General features: G+C 33.8%; 1 protein-coding gene across 1 annotated transcript in view; it reads right to left on the bottom strand.

The window, feature by feature from the left end:
- The window catches only part of CADM2 (cell adhesion molecule 2), a 1,104,423-nt gene that overhangs the window by 110,745 nt on the left and 973,325 nt on the right, over nucleotides 1–20,353 (bottom strand). Inside the window, exon 5 of the mRNA XM_007452135.1 lies at nucleotides 18,189–18,359. Coding sequence (XP_007452197.1) covers nucleotides 18,189–18,359 — 171 coding nt within the window. The remainder of the gene's footprint in view (nucleotides 1–18,188; nucleotides 18,360–20,353) is intronic.

Here is a 20,353-nt window from a genome sequence, read left to right as displayed (position 1 = left end):
CTTTCCCTTCCTTCCTCCCTCCCTCCCTTCCTTCCTTCCTTCCTTCCTTCCTCCCTCCTTTCCTTCCTCCTTCCCTCCCTTCCTTCCTACCTCCCACCCTCCCTTTCTTTCTTTTTTAACTCTCTCACATCTGCCTCTCACATCCTTTTCCTCTCTAACAGATGAAAATATTCTTTGGGTGAAGGTGGTTAAAAGGTACAAAGTTACAGTAATAAGATTAATAAGTTCTGGGATGTAATGTACAGCATGGTGACTACAATTAATAATACTGCAGGGTATATTTAAAAGTTGCTGAGAGGGCTTCCCTGGTGGCACAGTGGTTGAGAGTCCGCCTGCCGATGCAGGGGACATGGGTTCGTGCCCCAGTCCGGGAAGACCCCACGTGCCGCAGAGCGGCTGGGCCCGTGAGCCATGGCCGCTGAGCCTGCGCGTCCGGAACCTGTGCTCCACAGCGGGAGAGGCCACAACAGTGAGAGGCTCGTGTAACGCAAAAAATAAATAAATAAATAAATAAATAAATAAATAAATAAAAGTTGCTGAGAGAGTAGATCTTAAAAGTTCTTATCATGGGCTTCCCTGGTGGCACAGTGGTTGAGAGTCCGCCTGCCGATGCAGGGGACACGGGTTCGTGCCCCGGTCCGCGAGGATCCCACATGCTGCAGAGTGGCTGGGCCCTTGAGCCATGGCCACTGAGCCTGCGCGTCTGGAGCCTGTGCTCCGCAACGGGAGAGGCCACAGCAGTGAGAGGCCCGCATACCTCAAAAACAAAAAACAAAAAACAAAAACAAAAACAAAAAAGTTCTTATCACAAGAAAAAAATTGTAATTATGTGGTGATGGATATTAACTAACCATTATGGTAATCATTTTGCAATAGATACATATACTGAATAATTATGTTGTGCACCTTAAGCTACTTCAGTGTTACATTTCAATTATACATCAATAAAACTGGAGGAAAAAAAATGTATATATATATATTCTCTTATCTTATTCATTACAATATATCCTTCTCATCCATATTCCTCTCCTCCACGAACAACAAAGAAACATCCCCACAGAAAATTTTTGTCAAGGGGAATTTAGAAACTTTTAAATATTTTACAGATGAAAGAGTTGTGATTCTTTATAGCAACTGTATTACATAAAGTTTTCCGAACAATTTGTTTAGCACACTTGTAAAGATCTCTTGCTAATTACATTAATACTAAAGAAAATTATGCACCAGTTCACCTTTGTGAAACCACTTTAGAGTTTACTCTGAGATAGTGGCTCTCAGTTAGGGACGATTTTGCCCCCCAAGGACATTTGACAATGTCTGGAGACACTTTTGGTTGTTACAGTGTAGGGGAGAGGTAGAAGTGATACCTCTGGCATCTTATGAGTAGAAGCCAGGAATACAGATGAGCATCGTACCATGCACCAGACAGACCCTCCACAACAAAGAACTACCTGAGACAAAATGTCACTAGTGTCCTCCTGTAAAATATTGACATTTACTCACTTCATTACCTATATCTTTTCCATGTTACAACAGACTGGGAAATACTAGAGAACTGTGAAACTGTGAAACCATGGGACGCTTGGACTTCTAGAATGAAGGAAATGCTGAATACTCTAAGACCATCATGATACTTTCCTGAAATAAAAAAAACTAGAAATCAAGCTCAATCTATACCTCAAGGCCTACCACATTTTATTAGGAGCAGTGGGTTGATATACCCAGAGTTAACCAGAACCATTTCAGCTACAGCACTATCTGCTATTCATTCCCTCTGCGTAAGACTGACTTTTTCTAAGATGTCCAATTTATTTTTCCTGTTTGTAATTTTGCAGTAAAACTGAAACTTTCACTTTCCTTTTAGTGCTCACAATACTCTTCCATAATGCTCAAAACTGTCAAGTACTTTTCCTTCAACAGTCTGTTAAATTCCTATAATTCTAGTAAAAATTTATTCTGGTGGCCATCATTTATTTATTTAACAAATATGTATAAATTATATGTATGTATAATATGTACAAGATACTTTACTACTACTATTCAAGTGCTATATCTCCACAGCAATTTTGTCCCAATAAGAAAGATAAATCATGTATGGTTCAAAATAATGCAAAATTCAAAACTGAAAGGAACATAGCACTCTGATGAAATATTATGGGAGTTATGGAAGAAGAGATTATAGATATTTGTCAGAAACCAAGAAAGTTACCTAGAGAAGTGGTACTTAGAAAAGTTCAAACAATACATAGTATTTGAACTGGCAGAATTTTTCTAGAGGGAAAGAAAAGAAGGGAACCCTAGGCAAAGAGTTGGACAAGGGTTGGTGTAGAGACGAGTGTGGGCTGTATATGAGGCATCTAGAAGTACTGTAAAGTATAGGGTGCGTTATCTGAAAAGGGGTGCTAAGAGTGACATTATAAGGGATTGTATTTTCAAAGCCTTGAATTTCAGGCTGAAGAATTCAGATATTATGTTAGAGGCAATAAGAAATCATCTTAAGTTTGTGATCAAGTGAACGTCAGGCTCCGAGCCAGGTTTTAGGAGATATTTGGCAGTGTGTAAAACCGGTTGGATCAGTGAGAAATTTAAAGTAAATTATGTCTCTATGATAAAGTTGAGCCACTAGGGAGATCTTAAGAAGAAAACATAGCAGTAAAAATATAGATAATAAATGCATCAACATTTTGTCTATATTCTAACTCATAAATTTCTACAATTGTGGGCTCTAGAGTGTATAACTTTAAGTGCATTTTCTCTTTATCTCATTTATTATCCTTACATTTTTAGCTTAAAATAATTGTTTCTCTAATATTTTATTCCAGTTATTAGAATAAATAAATATTTATGAAATAAAGAAATTTATAATTTAGGTATTTGTAATAATTAAATAATAAAATAAATAGAATTTAGGAATTTATCAAATGAAACTCTCCTATATTAATAGTCTGAAGTGGTGATGTAAAATGAATAGTTTTGATTCGATATTGTTGATAGAGTTAGTTGTGCTTGGGAGGGCAGAAACAAATTCAACTAGTTGATGGCTTCAACACTGGAGATAGATTACTTAGGAAAAGGCATCAGGAAGGCTGCTTGTCAAATTTCATCATTAGATAGGACATTTTAACACTCTGAAAGCTCATTTTTGGAAAAAAGCCTTCATATCAACATTTAAAAGAAAAAATTAAAAAAACTAAATTCGTGTTTCTAAACATTTTCAAGCTATTTATGTTTTTGATGCTTTTTTAAAGAACATTTATCAAAAGCACCATGAAATGGATTCATCATGGGGACACAAAATGAAATAATAAACAATGAAATGAACACATTTCAAGTTGTTTTAGGTTTTATAAATCTGCCATGGGATGCCTTAAGCATTTAATGTTTATTTAACAAACATACAACATTAATACATGATGTATAGGTTAGTTCAAATATAATGATTTACCATAAAACTATAAGACAATGTGGAAGTTGACATCGTATTTCCTGTTAGCCATTTAGTGAACTACCAGGTTCATTTTTATTTCATACATTATCTAATCTTTAAAATGTCCCTTCACATATAATTTTGGTAAATATGAGAAAGGTCAAAATCATCATCATCATTCAATCACCATCATCATCAACAATATAAAATTTAATAATCCTTAAGTTATTGGTATATTTTGAAATATATTTAAATTGAGAAAAATCAAATGAAAAAATAAGAAGGTCTCCATAACATTTCTCCTTTAGGATGAGGATATTTTGTTTGTAGCTTTTGTTAATGAAAAGGAAAAAATATTTTAAAAATTGTTTTAATTTTCCTGATATCACCAATTTTGTTTGATTTTTATCAGTGTTGGTGAATAGTATATGTCCTAGGCAAAAGCTACAAAGAAAAAAAATCTCCTTAATATTCTTTCTACTTATTTCATAGGTTCCTTGTTTGTATTCTCAAAAAAGGATAGAAAGGGGTTGCTAAACTTTTAAAAAATTTTTCATTGGGGTATAGTTGCTTTACAATGTTGTGTTAGTTTCTACTGTACAGCAAAGTGAATCAGCTATATGTATACATATATCCCCTCTTTTTTGGATTTCCTTCCCATTTAGGTCACTGCAGAGCACTGAGTAGAGTTCCCTGTGCTATACAGTAGGTTCTCATTTGTTATCTATTTTATATGTTGTATCAATAGTGTATATATGTTAATCTCCATCTCCCAATTCATCCCACCTCCCCTTTCCAGCTTGGTATCCATATGCTTGCTCTCTACATCTGTGTCTCTATTTCTGCTTTGCCAATACGATCATCTATACCATTTTTCTAGATTCCACATATATGTGTTAATATACGATATTTGTTTTTCTCTTTCTGACTTACTTCACTCTGTGTGACAGACTCTAGGTCCATCCATGTCTCTACAAATGACCCAATTTCATTCCTTTTTATGGCTGAGTAATATTCCATTGTATATATGTACCACATCTTCTTTATCCATTCCTCTGTTGATGGACATTTAGGTTGCTTCCACATCCTGGCTATTGTAAATAGTGCTGCAAAGAACATTGGGGTGCATGTGCCTTTTTGAATTATGGTTTTCTCTGGGTATATGCTGGGTCCTATGGTAGTTCTATTTTTAGTTTTTTAAGGAACCTCCATACTGTTCTCCATAGTGGTTGTATCAATTTACATTCTCACCAACAGTGCAAGAGGGTTCCCTTTTCTCCACACCCTCTCCAGCATTTATTGTTTCTAGATTTTTTGGTGATGGCCATTCTAACCAGTGTGAAGTGATACCTCATTGTAGTTTTGATTTGCATTTCTCTAACAATTAGTCATTCTGAGCATCTTTTCCTGTGCCTCTTAGCCATCTGTAGGTCTTCTTTGGAGAAATGTCTGTTTAGGTCTTCCACCCATTTTCTGTTTGGTTTGTTTGATTTTTTTTTTTTTTTTGATATTGAGCTGCATGAGCTGTTTGTGTATTTTAGAGATTAATCCTTTGTCAGTTGCTTTGTTTGCAAATATTTTCTCATATTCTGAGGGTTGTCTTTTCATCTTGTTTACGGTTTCTTTTGCTGTGCAAAAGCTTTGAAGTTTCATTAGGTCCTATTTGTTTATTTTTGTTTTTATTTCCATTTCTCTAGGAGGTGGGTCAAAAAAGATCTTGCTGTGATTTATGTCAAAGAGTTATCTGCCTATGTTTTCCTCTAAGAGTTTTATAGTGTCTGGACTTACATTTAGGTCTTTAATTCATTTTGAGTTTATTTTTGTGTATGGTGTTAGGTAGTATTCTAATTTCATTCTTTTACATGTAGCTGTGCAGTTTTCCCAGCACTACTTATTGAAGAGGCTGTTTTTTCTCCATTGTATATTCTTGCCTCCTTTGTCATAGATTAGGTGACCATATGTGCATGGGTTTATCTCTGGGCTTTCTATCCTGTTCCATTGATCTATATTTCTGTTTTTCTGCTAGTACCATACTGTCTTGATTATTGTAGTTTTCTAGTATAGTCTGAAGTCAGGGAGCCTGATTCCTCTAGCCCCATTTTTCTTTCTCAAGATTGCTTTGGCTATTTGGGGTCTTTTGTGTTTCCATACAAATTGTAAACTTTTTTTCTAGTTCTGTGAAAAATGCCATTGGTAATTTTATAGGGATTGTGTTGAATCAGTAGATTGCTTTGGACCGTATAGTCATTTTCACAATATTGATTCTTCCAATCCAAGAACATAGTATAGCTCTCCATCTGTTTGCTAAACATCTTTGCATTCAGAAGGTATGTTACCTTCCTAATAATGATAATGATAAAAATAATGTCAAGCATGTATAATGAATTATCTGATTTAATCCTTACCCCCATCCCCCAAAATAAGAAGTACACTTTCCAGATGAGGAAATTAAAGTTTAAAGTGACTAGCATGAAGTCACATAGGGGAACTTGGATTCCAACCTAGCCTTGCACTTCAAAAAATAAGATATTGATTCTCAAAGTCACCTTGTATTCAAAATACATTTTGTTAAAAATGTTTATATTTCACCCCAGAGGTTTTCAATCTATATTGTGACAACAAACATTGTGGTCTCCTAAAGTATGGGCCCATCTGTCTATAGGCATAGCTTACACACCATCTCAAAGAACCCATGGACTCTGATCACCACCCACTCATGGGCTCCAGTGTGAGCATCCTAGACTGAAAAAAGGAACTAATACTTCCCTGGTGGCGCAGTGGTTAAGAATCTACCTGCCAATGCAGGGGACACGGGTTTGATCCCTGGTCCAGGAAGATCCCACATGCTACAGAGCAACTCAGCCTGTGTGCCACAACTACTGAGCCTGTGCTCTAGAACCCATGAGCCACAGTTACTGAGCCCACATGCCACAACTACTGAAGTGCACGCTCTAGGGCCCCTGTGCTGCAACTGCTGCGCTTGCTGCAACTACTGAAGCTCACGTGCCTAGAGCCCGTGCTCTGCAACAGGAGAAGCCACCGCAATGAGAAGCCCACACACTGCAACAAAGAGTAACCCCCGCTCACTGCAACTAGAGAAAGCCTGCGTGCAGCAATGAAGACCCAACACAGCCGTAAATAAAAAACGAAACAAAACAAACAAGAACAACAAGAACTAAATCACAAATTTAAAAATATTAGGCAGCATAAAAGAAAACTGAAAAGGCATTTTGGAGGGCAGGATAAAACTTTCTGCACTTAATAATCATTTAAATCACTGGCCTAGTTCCTGAAAATATAAACAAAATTTTCCCTTTTAAAAAGAAATACAAGGTTTATCCTTAGTATATTACTAGAGATTTAAAATTATCCTACCTTGCAATTATAATATAAAGACATTGGATTCTTTTACAAATTTAAGATATATTATGAAATTATATGTATTACATTTCCTGTATTATGACAAATCTTGGTACTTTGGCATTCTATGAATTACCTCACTATCAACTCATTCCTAACTCGTCAATTATTCCCAACTATGTCAAAAGGGATGACATAATAAGAAAATGGAAGTATGATTAAATCATATAGAGTGGTGGTGTCCAATACAGTAACAACCAGTCATATGTGGCTATTTAAATTTAACTATAAATTGATTAAAATTAAATAAAATTTAAACTGCAGTTCCTTAGAAGATCCACATTGCAAATTCTGAGCAGCTATATGTAGCTAGCTATTGGCTACTATTTTGGGACAGATATAGAACATTTCCATCATCACAGTAACTTCTTTTCGACAGTGCTAGTGTGGAAAGATTATGCAAGAGTGATATAAATCATCACTGTTGCCGATCCCTATTTACTTATCCCTATTTACTTATATAAATCATCACCGTTGCTCAGGTTATACATTTTCTTTCATGGTGGTGGGAAAGAAGTCTGGAAATAAAACACCATCATTGTAGCTTTGTTTGGTTGTTTGTTGGTTGTTTAGCTTTCATGCTCTCAGTTAAGAATTAAGAATCTTTCATTTTCTGATTATAATTGCAAGAAGGAAATTGTCAGAGGAAGATATCTCAAAATTATTAGATAAGACAATAAACACAAAGAGAAAATAGAAGTCAAGAATCTAGTGAAAATGGTGAAACAGAAGTCTTCACTTATTCTAGATTAATTTTAGTAAACTCAAAAATCAATAAGTGAAAAATTTGTTTATAAGGAAAAGAAAGGAAGAATTTCATCACGTAATATTTTGCAGCATGATTTTGCTAAAAAGAATATATGACAATCCTCTTTCATCTTTGATAATTTCTGTGCATAAGAATTTATACAGTTTACAAGTGGAAAAATGTTGTAGGTATTTGATGATAAAGAAATTAAAGCATTCATTTAAAAAAATTTAATTAATGCTTATAAATCTAAAAATGAAAATGTTTTACAATTTTGGAAAAAAGATATTTTTACTCCCTTCGAAAAAATTATGAACCATCAAAGTTTTTTTAAAGTATTACATTCTGACAATGCAGATGCAGGAAGAACCAGAAAAAATGATAAATATGACACATTAAGATTGTATTTGAAATCGGAACTCCATATTTACAATATGGATATGTTCCAGGATCATGCATGACACTTGTTGCCCATTTTGGGTAGATATATCATCAAACCCAGAAAAATATGAAATAGAAATTCAGGTTTGCTATATTTAAATTCTTATTAAAAGTCTAATAAAGTTGTTTTACACTATCCCTTTCTCCTTTATTATTACATCTACACATTATTCAAAACATAACTTAAAAACCTAAAAAAAAAACCCCTAAGAATAAAATGTATGTTAGACCCAGGTGATGAATGGTAATTACATTCTTTCCTGATCTTATCAAGGATTAACGCAATAAAGTTTAACATATTTATTGATTATATTTGTCTTAATTACAAATGTAATCAAATTCATAATAATTTATAATTACAAATTTACAAATATGAACAAAATTCCTGAAGATGAAAAATAAACTCTGAGGACTGACACTACCTGACTTTAAGACTTAGCATAAAGCTCCAGTAATCAAGAGAGTGTGGTATTGGTGAAAATATAAACAAATAGATCAATAGAACAGAATAGAGGGCCAGAAAGAACCCTACATAAATATAGTCAGCTGACTTTTACTGAAGGAGCAAAGGCAATTCAATGAAGAAAGAAGAGTCTTTTTAACAAATGGCACTGGAACAACTGGTCATCCGTATGCAAAGACATGGCTCTAAACACAGACTTGACATCTTTCACAATAATTAATTCTAAATGCATCATAGATCTAAATGTAAAATGCAAAACTATAAAACTTCTAGAAGATAACATAGGAAAAAACTAGGTGACGTTGAGTTCGGTTTTACACTTTTTAGATATAACACCAACAGCATAATCTATGGGAAAAAAAACTGATAAGCTAGAATTCATTAAAATTAAATGCTCTTGAGAAAAATCACTGTTAAAAGAATGAAAAGACAAGGGGGGAAGTATTTGCAAAGGACATATCTGACAAATGACTGGTATCCAAGATGCACAAAAACCTCTTAAAATGCAACAATTAAAAAAAAAAAATCCCAGTTAAAAAAATTCCAAAGATCTAAGCAGACACCTCAACAAATACACACAAATGGAAAATAAGCATATGAAAAGATGCTCAGCATCAAATGTCATTACTGAATTGCAAATTAAAACAATAAGGAGATACCACTATACACTATTTACAGTGGCCAAAATCTGAAACACTGACACCACCAAATGCTAATGAAGACATGGAGTAACAGGAACTCTCATTCACTGCTGGTGGGAATGCAGAATGGTTCAGCCACCCTAGAGGATAGTTTGCAGTTTCTTACAAACTAAACATGGTCTTCCCATAATAAGGTATATAGTATAAGGTAAACATAATTCTTTTTATGGTCACTTTATCTGTCTTTTGCTAAAATGTGGTTTAATTAAAATTCAAATGACTTTTTTTACTCGAAGGAGTTGAAAAATTATGTTTACACAAAAACCTGTGCATGAATATTTATAGTAGTTGTTTTCATAATTGCCAGAATTTAGAAGTAACTAAGATATCCTTTAGTAGGGGAATGGATAAACAAACACTGATACATGCAGACAGTGAAATATTATACAGCAATAAAAAGAAATGTGCTATACGCCACAGAAAGACATATTGGAATCTTAAATGCATATTGCTAAATGAAAGCAGACTGTCTGAAAAGGTTACATCCTATATAATGCCAACTATATGACATTCTAGAAAAGGCAAAACTGTACAGCCAATTAAAAGGCCGATGTTTGTCAGGAAATTGCGGGGAGGAAAGGAGCAATCAAGAAGTAAAGCACAGGGGTTTAAGGGCAGTGAAATTATTTTGTATGATATTGTAACTGTGGCTACTTGACATTATACATTGGTCAAGAACTATACAGTACCGAAAAAAAAAAAAAAAAAAAAAGAACTATACAACATAAAGAGTGAACTCTAATGTAAATTATAAATTTTACTTAACAATAATCTATCAATATTAGTTCATCAATTGTAAAAGATATGCCACAATAATGCAAAACGTTAATCAGGAGAAACTGTGAGGGAGTGGGATAAGAGTGTATTTGGGACCTCTGTGCTTTCTGATCAATTTTTCTGTTAACTAAAAACTGCTCTAAAAAATAAACCCTATTGATTTAAAAAAAAAATGTCTATTGAACCCAGATCGTAAATAGTAAAGACAATCTTTGCTGATATATTAAGAGCTAATACAATAAAGTTTAATATATCAATTGATTACAGTAGTTTTCTAACCATATGCTTTTCTCTTAGAAAAATGTGTGTGTGTGTGTGTGTGTGTGTGTGTGTGTGTGTGTGTGTTATATTTCATTCAGAAAGTAGAACTAGAACAATCTGAAAGTATTGGGACATTAAATATGCAGTCTCTTTGAAAAAAATCAGCTTTTAACTATCTTTTAAAAATAGATTTATAAAATGGAATTAGTTTTAAATTGAAAGTTTAAAATATTAGATAGTAATAATTTATATTTATTTTCTCAATAGTAGGTTTTACTTGCCAAAATCATTTCTGTCTCATTTGATTATCCAGTTTTTATTCTCTATTAAAATGACTCAAAATTATCTTCAAAAGATACATTGACATCTGTACTATATATAGATCACATCATTTGGGGACTATTTTAGACTGTGTTTTTGTGAAATTAATTTGCATGCTTAAAATAATGTTAAAACTTCTAAAAAGTTTCATAAATACATATTTTATAAACTTGATTAAGAAAGACCACTTGAGAGTATATTATTTTAATCTATGCATTTCTTAATTTTTAAACTTGAGAATCTACTCACAAACATATACACACTTCACTGGGCTTTAATAACACAAAAAATGTTATTTCTATTAATAATACAAACTTTACAGTAACATTCTGAATCCCTACCCTTAGATCACTTAAAATATTTGGTGATCCAATTACTTTTAATATTTTGATACTGCAGGGACTAAATAAAATATTCCTATCATATATAAAAGAAGACAAATTAAGTGATGACCAACATGTGCCAGTAATACATTACGATGGGTAATATAATAAATGAATGTATCTTCCTTGAAAAAGTTGAAAAATAGAGGTTGGGATCTCAAGTAGAGGTTGTACATTAGGCCACCTTTCTTAATGTAGTTAAATGTATTTTTTGTTAAGCGACATAGATCACTTCATGATTCTAGCATGTACACATTTCACGAGCTTTGTGAAATATTTTGGGCTCTATTAAAAATACTTCCAAGGCATCCTCATATATAAATGTGGCATTTTGTTACCTAAAAGAACCATTTATTTTAATTTGGAAAATTTAATCTAAAGATAGTTTTCATTTCACCTTTCCTGGTTCCTTTTATATTCTGTGCCTCTGGACCATAGAAAATTTGTGGTAGACAAAATAATTAGAAAATCAGCATTTTACAAATGAGATGCCAGATGAGTGAGATATGTTATTTTAAAATGCAACTTGTAACATTCACCTTTATGTGTAATAAATCTGTATGGCCTGAAAAATTTAATCAAGTGCTTTCTATAATAAATAGAAAAGTAGTGGAAGCATAGTTGATACAACTAACACAGGACAATTTAGAAGACACTGACCTAGGCTAAAGAGGTATACAGGTTTGTGTAGGGAGGATTGAGTAGGTGGGAATTAATTATCTTTTATAAATTAAAAAGGACAAATGCCAAAATCTGCACTTAATGAAGAATCTCCGCCTACATTTGAAAATATTTCTGTTCTGTATCATGTAAATCTATAGTGGAAATGAAGTTATAAACAAAATAATAAGAAGCCTCCAAACCCATCTGTATTGAATCTCTTCTGTTATACACAGAATTTTATTTTTTACTCTATTTTATTGAAACAAGTAGAACCAAAGGTAGACTGATAAAGTACATTAGGTGGTCCAGAAAAGTAGTAGACATGTATAGTCAAGAATTCAGTTGCTCTAGGCACAAAGTAATTCCATCTAAAAGAGCAAAACAAGAAAGGAGTCTTTTTAGAAATACATTTTTTAACATAATATGTTAAAGAGAGACTGGATTAATTGTATTATTTATTTGCATGTTAACTAGAACGGAAATAAAAGCCTCAAGATGGCAAAGATTGGGACTGTAAACTGACCATTTAACTCCTTATATTATTATAGTAATGAATCCAGGAGTGTTCTGGTTATTAAAGGTATATAATGCATTTCTTATTTTTAGTCATTGACCTAATTGATCTCATCTAAAACACACAATTTCAACACTGCAGCTTCCAAAGTCACTCCCTCCCTTCGTTTCTTTTTTTTTCTTACCAGTTGCTCACACTGAATTTGTTTAGGCTCATAAGCAGGTTCTGTTCTATAACTTATTTTAACTATGTATTGTTTTAAAAGTTGATGATGTGCATGTATAGTTACTTATTTTATAGGCAAAGCATGGCACTGTTACACAATAGAAATACTAAACAAATATTACTGATAGCATAAGATTTCATGATTTGATGATTATATATAATGTATCTTACAACACATATACACTTAAAATTTGCGTTCTTATTTATCCTTACTGGCAGTTCAGTGCCACAGTACCAAAATGCTTTCTCAGAACACTCATTACTCTGAAATATTTTACTAATCTGTCTCTTGTATTTTCCTTTTCAATAACAGTTGATTTTCATGTAATTTTGTCAATGTCATACATAGAAAATGAATATTTACTTCTTTTCTGTGTTTTGTACATAGTCTTTTCTGTTAGTAGAGATACAATATTCTCACTGAGAATCAAATAAAATCTGACTTATACAATCTGTTCAACTAAAATTTAAATCAGACAAATAAAAATTCATTCTTTTAAAGGGGTTTGTGTAAAAATAGGAAGATGAATTAGAATTTCCATCTAAAAAAATATAGAGTAGCTTTTTCCAGTGCTCAGGTGCAAAGTATGCTATTATCTATTATTTGATATTTGCAAGTATTTGTGGTTCACAGTGAAAGATCTACATTTTCTTAAATTTCAAGTTTAAAGAAACTCTTCCATCACAGTGACATTAAAATTTAAGATTAATATTTTATAAGGAAATGAATGTTGCTGTGATATATTATATAGACTGAGTCCTACTAAACTGTATATCACAGGGTAACAGAGTTAAAACATTTAGCCCTAGAAACGTAACTCCTCCTCCAATTTGTTCTCATCATGTTCCTTAGCACTATGTGTTTAACCCTTATGTCTTATTTCTCATCAAACTTGCCTTTCCACAATTAACACAGGATTTTTATTTCAGGTGTAGTCATAACTTCCCATTATTGTAGGGATATATACTTACTCTTGTCAGTCACCACAGAAAACAATGGCATCTCTTCTGCTCTGGGGGTCCAAAAAGCTGTTCCTCTATTTGGGCCAGTCTTTGCAGTTACTCATAATAGGAACATTGCAAAATCATGTGGAATCCTAAATTTATGTCCCATAAATTCTAGACTAACCACCTTTTTCCTTTTCCAATTCTTCTTTCTATTTTCCCCCACCTGCATCCATGGAATTTCCACATCATACATACTGCAATGTGCATTTATGTGGAGCCATGATCTGTTGTCTCTGGAAATATATATTGAGATCCTTTTATCACTATTCTTAGGTGTTTATGAAGACCACACCCAATTTGATCACTTTGCTCTAATTTTGATGCAAACTGCTACTAAATGTCCCTCTCCACTTTCCATTCCTCAGTTCACCCCTGGGGAATGTTCTGCATTCCTGAAGGAACATTAAGTATTATTATCAGTTAGTTTTAATTAACTTAACATACTTGAATGATGGTATGCTAAAATGCTAGGAAAATAATTTATATAGATCTGGTCTCTGCCTTCTAGTCATTTACATATTAAACCACGATAGAATGAGTTGTTATTTTTAATTGGCCATCAAGTATAACATTTTTCATGTAAAGCTTTATAAAAATTGTCTTCCTCCATGAAGTTTGCTTAATAATGCACACTGAAATATGGTGAACAGCTAAAAATGCTCAGAAAGTATATATTTATAATAGTTCCATTTTGGACTCCCGAGAAAGTGAAAATGACTTTGGAAGCTAACAACTGGCATCTTATAGCTAGGCTGAAATAGGCTCAACAGATATAAATGATTCTCTAGAATCTAAACAATAATCAGATAAGGCTGCTCTATGCCTGTGGGGTGGAATAAGAAAAGGCAAGTTTATTCCATAACCAGGTCTAAAAGGGGACACAGACCAAGATGTTCAGCAACTACATAAATTAGCATGATTAACCACACATCTTTATAATAGCAAATCTAATTCTGTTTTAATATTTGTGCTTTGTAGGTAAAAGTTACCAACATACACATCACTGAATTGCCCCCAAACCTGACAGCACCTAATTCAGAACCCTCTTCACAATATTTAGAACAAACCCAAATTCTCTAACAAGTCTCTCCTAACTCTTTCTTACCTACACCCAGAGATTCATCTGGTATGTTGTCTTCTGTGCCATAGCAAACTAAATAAACCCAATTTTGCTAGATTACTGGTAGGTTCCCGGGGCTCTCTGGCTGGTGATCTTTAATATTCCTTATGACTTGATTTTTATTATTTTTCTTTTATTATATATTGAAAATTACAGTTGGATTAGTAATCAAAGATTATTTTTAAACAGTCTTATTTGGCTTTATATATAAGAGAAAAAAAGTTTAAATTAAAATGCTGGTGATCTGGGTCCTCTAGACACATCAAATTACATAATTTTCCATATTTGAAAGACATATTGATTAAATAAAAAGAAATAGAAAAGAAATGTTGCTATAGACTGAATGTTAATGTTTCCCCAAAGTTCATATGCTGAAACCTAATCCCCAATGTGATAATATTAGGAGGTAAGGACTTTGGAAGATCATGACCGGGATTAGTACCCTAACAAAGGAGATCGCAGAGACTCCTTAGCCCCTTCTGCTGCATGTGGACATAGAAGATGGCCAGCTATGAGCCAGAGTGAGGAACCTCACCAGACGTTGAATGTGCCTCCTCCTTGATCTTGAATTTTTGGCCCCCAAGACAGTGAGAAATAAATTTCTGTTGCTTATAAACCACCCAGTCTATGGTGCTATTGTTATAACAGCCTGAACCTAAGGCACGAGATAGATGGGCCCCAGGGTAAGCAGCTGGCGTTTGTTCTCTGTGGACAGAAACTCCAAAATATCAATAGCAGGACAATTGAGAGAAGAGGCTGGGTCCTGCCCAGATAAAAGAACACATATTCCTCATACTCGAAATCAAGGAGACCTCCGCGACTACACATGTGCAGAAAGGCTCCCTGGAGGTCAAAAAGGGAGGGGGTGCCACCCATAGTAAGTGATGTCAACTACCCATAGGCCTCTTTGCTAGAATCCATCTTGGCTAAGAGATGTGCACGCACACAGGAGGACCCTGAGATATACCAAATACAGACGCAGAGCTAGGCAAAGCAAGATGATTGGTCAAAGGAAACCCAGAAGAAATGCCCCATAAAAGTGATTCAAACTACCATGATGGCATGACTCTCTGAGTCTACCCATTTGTCAATCCACATGTACTGTACTCTTTTTCCTCCTAATAAATACTTTACTTGCTTCACTACTTTCCATCTCTGTGGAAATTCATTTCTACACAGCTGAAGGGCCAGGGCCTTGTCACAGGTCACTAGTCCCTGGTGGTCTGGTGGCTAGGATTCAGCGCTCTCACTGCCGTTGCCTGACCGCAATCTCTGGCCAGGAACCAAAATCCTGCTTCAAGCCACTGCAGGCCAAGGCCACCCGAGATCAAACCAACTAAGAAAGAAGACAGTTGATATTTATTGAAGGCTTACTGAATGCCATAAACTTGTCTAGTTTGGTCCTCACAGAAATTAATTCTCTAGTTTATAATCAAAGCTCAAGCAGTTTCAGTTATTGTTGCAAGGTCTCACTGCAAATAAATGTTGAAATTTAGAAATAATCTCTCTAAAATATGTTTGTCTTCAAATCTGCCTCAATGAGAACAGGAAGGAAATTAATGAAACTAATCTAATATAATTGAAAGTATTCTTAAAATTTTAATAATTTAATAACTATTAAACTAAGAATAATTAAAATATAACAAACAATAACTAAAAGTAATGATCCGATTGATATTTTCTCTATTAAAAAGTAAAAAAAAAAGTCTGGTCCTCCTGGTACTTCTCTGATCTTTTTTCATGATACTCTCTACTTTCCACTCTACCCTGGTCTCACTGATACCCTTTCTGCTTCTAGAAACATAAAAACAACACACATGTTCCTATCTCAGGGCCTTTGTACTTGTTCTTCCCTGTGAATTGTATGTATATATTTTGTTTGAATATTTAAACATATTAATTTAGTTAAAATATTATTTTATTTAAATATTCATTTAAATATATTTATATATAATGTAATATATTAAAGTATAAATAATATATTATATAATATATTCATATAAATATAACATTATAATATATTTAAAGGATATATTATGTAATATTATATATAGTATGTAATGATATAATTTAATGTGATACTATATGTGATAAAATATATATTTATATATAAATTCATTATATATATATGTTAACACACACACACATCCACTATCTTGACTTCCATTCTAACTTCACTCCTTATCACCTCCCTGCTTTATTTTTTTCCTACAGACTTAATACATAGCATGCTATATGTTGTATTTATTTATTTATTTATTTATTATTATTATTATTTGTTTTTGCGGTATGTGGGCCTCTCACTGTTGTGGCCTCTCCTGTTGTGGAGCACAGGCTCTGGACGCACAGGCTCAGTGGCCATGGCTCACGGGCCCAGCCGCTCCGCAGCATGTGGGATCTTCCCGGACCAGGGCACGAACCCATGTCCCCTGCATCGGCAGGCGGACTCAACCACTGCACCCCCAGGGAAGCCCCTATATGTTGTATTTATTAATTTTGCTTTTCAGTCACTCCTTCCTAGAGTGGATATTATAAGCAAACTGGAGTTTGTTGCTTTGGTGGTAGTGGTGATTTTGACACTTGGAGACAATCTCAGTTTGTTTTGTTAAAGTTGTCCTTTTTTGGTCACCTCTGTAACCCCAGTGCCCAAAAGAATGCCTGTTTCATAGTAGGTACTCAATACATTCTTGTTGAATAAATAAATGAAAACAGACTACAATGAGGCATATTAGAAGACTAATATGTAGAGTTAACATTTTAAGGTTCAATGTAATTTTGCATCACACACACAAATCTAAACTTGAACTATAATTTATCACAGATAACAAACTCAACAAAAAAGTCTCTAATATTGGAAAAAGTCAAATAATAAGATTCAGAAATAAAATTCTTTGTACTCTACTCTTTTCAACTTTATGTTACATATTTCAATTCATTCATTTTCATTTTGATAAATATTTATAGATCACCTGCTATATCCCAAGGACATTGCTAAGTATGAAAGCGTCATGATTATAAGTCAACCATTTGCTAGTTGTGTGAACTTGGCCAAGTGACTCAACCACTACAGTCTTCAGTGTCCTTATCCATAAACTGCAAGTAAAGAGAGCAGTAACTATTCATCAGGCTATTATGCTGATGCCCTAACATGAGATAACATGAGTTGAGATAATGCCAGCAAAGCATTCAGCACTGCCCGGGCTGTGCTGAATGGAGTCATCCCATTTATGTTCTTATCACTTGTGAACAATAATGATGTTGATAAAGAAAACATAATAGATATGCCCCTGTGTTCATAAAGACTTAGCATATTTTAAAAAATAGAAAAAAAAATAGTATAATTTTAAAAGAACAGATGGCAAGCCACGTTTGCATATAATAACATTACATTTAGAAAGTTCATCAAGGCCTTCTCAGATTTCCATTTCTCACTGATTTTGCCAAAATTACTGCTCTTCCTGGCCAAAATCTGCAAGATAATTAGGAGTTTTAACCTTCTGATATCTTCTTTCTTTTTCTTCCTTGTCAAGAATGATAATCAAGCAAGGACTCCTTTCCTTTGAATGTGATTAATACTAATGAGGTCAGTTTTACTTCATTTGGCTATAGATTTTGCTGCACATTTGCTGTAACTTCAGGAAATTTTTGAAATGATTTTAAATGTAGATGCAGAGATTTGGCGCCAAATAAAGATTTATGGAGTAGCGTTTACTTACAGTGTATTTCTAGCACCTGCATGGCCACCTGAGGGGTGGCATTGAGAGATTCATGGTCTACTCTGCAGATGACCGCCACGCCATCGTCGCTTCGGTCCACTCGGAAGTCCAGTGTGCTGCTGACCGTGAAAGTCTTGCGATTTGCATCTTCTTCCTTTAAATATTTTACATCTGAAAATAAAATATAAAATTTTAAATTCTGTGAAGTTCTCTTTCAAAATGTAACAGATTTCATTTACTCGAGACACACAGGAAGCCTCTTCTCCCGATCTTTACCCGATTTTAAAAAGCAAATATTTGTTATTTTCACATTTAATCCATTTCGTTTTGAGTAAACAGAAATAAAACTACTTCAGAAATACATTTTAAAAGTTAAATACAGAAATAAAAGGGCAGGTCACAGCACTTTTTTTTTTATACTCCATTTGAAAAATCAGGCCAATCTCTTTTATTTAGATTTAAGTTTTATTAAAAGATAATCTTAATTCTCTGAACCACAAGCACAATTGAGAAGAGCAATTTCACAACCATCTGGGTATGGCTAAAAGGAAGTACAGCGTATTTGAGCTATGATTTTAACATGAACACTGTGAGGTGAACATAATTGCTAAAGAATACCTAAGATGAGAAAGTTGTCATCTTTGGTAAAGAAGGAGAACAGTCATGTGAACATTTTGAATATTTAAATATCTATCTACCTATCTATATATATTTTCAATGAAATTTCTATTGAGAAAAATGCTCTTCACTTAGCTGAAGAATTCATTTCAGCCTGAATGAGAATACTTTCCTCAAGATGTGAATTCACTTATCAATACTTAAACTTACTGTGTATTATTCAGATTCATCATTAAATGATGCACTTAGGGATTATATGTTCTCTGTGGAAAAGAGATTTAATAATATTTTCATTTAATTTGAAATTTCTCAAGTCTAAAGTAGCTGATGAGAAGAGGGCAATTTTAATGGCTTAGAAATCAAGATAACAGGCTAAGGTTAAGATATCTTTTAACAAGCTCTTAAATATAGTTGAGGGAGAAAGCTGTTCGAATTCTTAGCATTTCATTTCAAATGAAAAATGATACTTTTTATGAAAAGACTTCTTTGGCATAATATGCATAAAATATTTGATTCTAGCATGTATTAAATATTTTAAAAATATTTATAAATATATCAATGATAAGAAATCAATGTAAGTTCAGCTTCTCCATTGTGCTCTATGCAAAGATTTCACTTGGAAAATAATATCGAATCTTATGTATTTGATGGGTAGATATTTGCATGGTCAACTGGGTTTTACTTATTTCCAGAGAAGAATGTCTTTACCTTATTGGTTTTTAAAATAAAATAAATATTAGTAAAGTATAAAACTAGATAAATGTCACATGTCTTATTTTGAAACTATGTTTATGACTGTGTTCAGAAATTAGAAAAATAATTATCTAATTAAGATTTTTACCACAAATAGATTTTTGTAATTTAGGCTGTTTTGACACTAAGAAAAATTTCTAACATTTGGAAAGGTAGGAAAGAATATAAAATTCTCAACTCCATCTTTTAACTATAAATTAATCATACAGGATACAGGGCTTTCCATTAACATGTGTCTTATGAAATATCTCATTTTTGTTAACTAAAGTCATTTCAGAGATTTTTGCATTTGAAAATTAGATTCAACTTCATTTAAAAAAATATTAGAGAAAAAGATGAAATGATCTCCTTTCAGTCAAAATATGTCAGGATAGGGAGAGGGGGAAGATGGCAGAAGAGTAAGACGAGGAGATCACCTTCGTCCCCACAGATACACCAGAAATACATCTACACATGGAACAACTCCTACAGAACACCTACTAAACGATGGCAGAAGACCTCAGACCTCCCAACAGGCAAGAAACTCCCCACGTACCTGGGTAGGGCAAAAGAAAAAAGAATAAACAGAGACAAAAGGATAGGGACGGGACCTGCACCAGTGGGAGGGAGCTGTGAAGGAGGAAAGGTTTCTAAACACTAGGAAGCCCCTTCGCGGGCAGAGACTGCGTGAGGCGGAGCGGGGAGCTTCGGAGCCGCGGAGGAAAGCACAGCAACAGGGGCGCGGAGGGCAAAGCGGAGAGATTCCCGCACAGAGGATCGGTGCCGACCGGCACTCACCAGCCCGAGAGGCTTGT

Source organism: Lipotes vexillifer, unplaced genomic scaffold (assembly GCF_000442215.2).
Source record: "Lipotes vexillifer unplaced genomic scaffold, Lipotes_vexillifer_v1.1 scaffold380, whole genome shotgun sequence".
NCBI lineage: Eukaryota > Metazoa > Chordata > Mammalia > Artiodactyla > Lipotidae > Lipotes > Lipotes vexillifer.
Note: the sequence above shows the minus strand (reverse complement) of the source record. Positions and strands in the feature narration are given on the sequence as shown.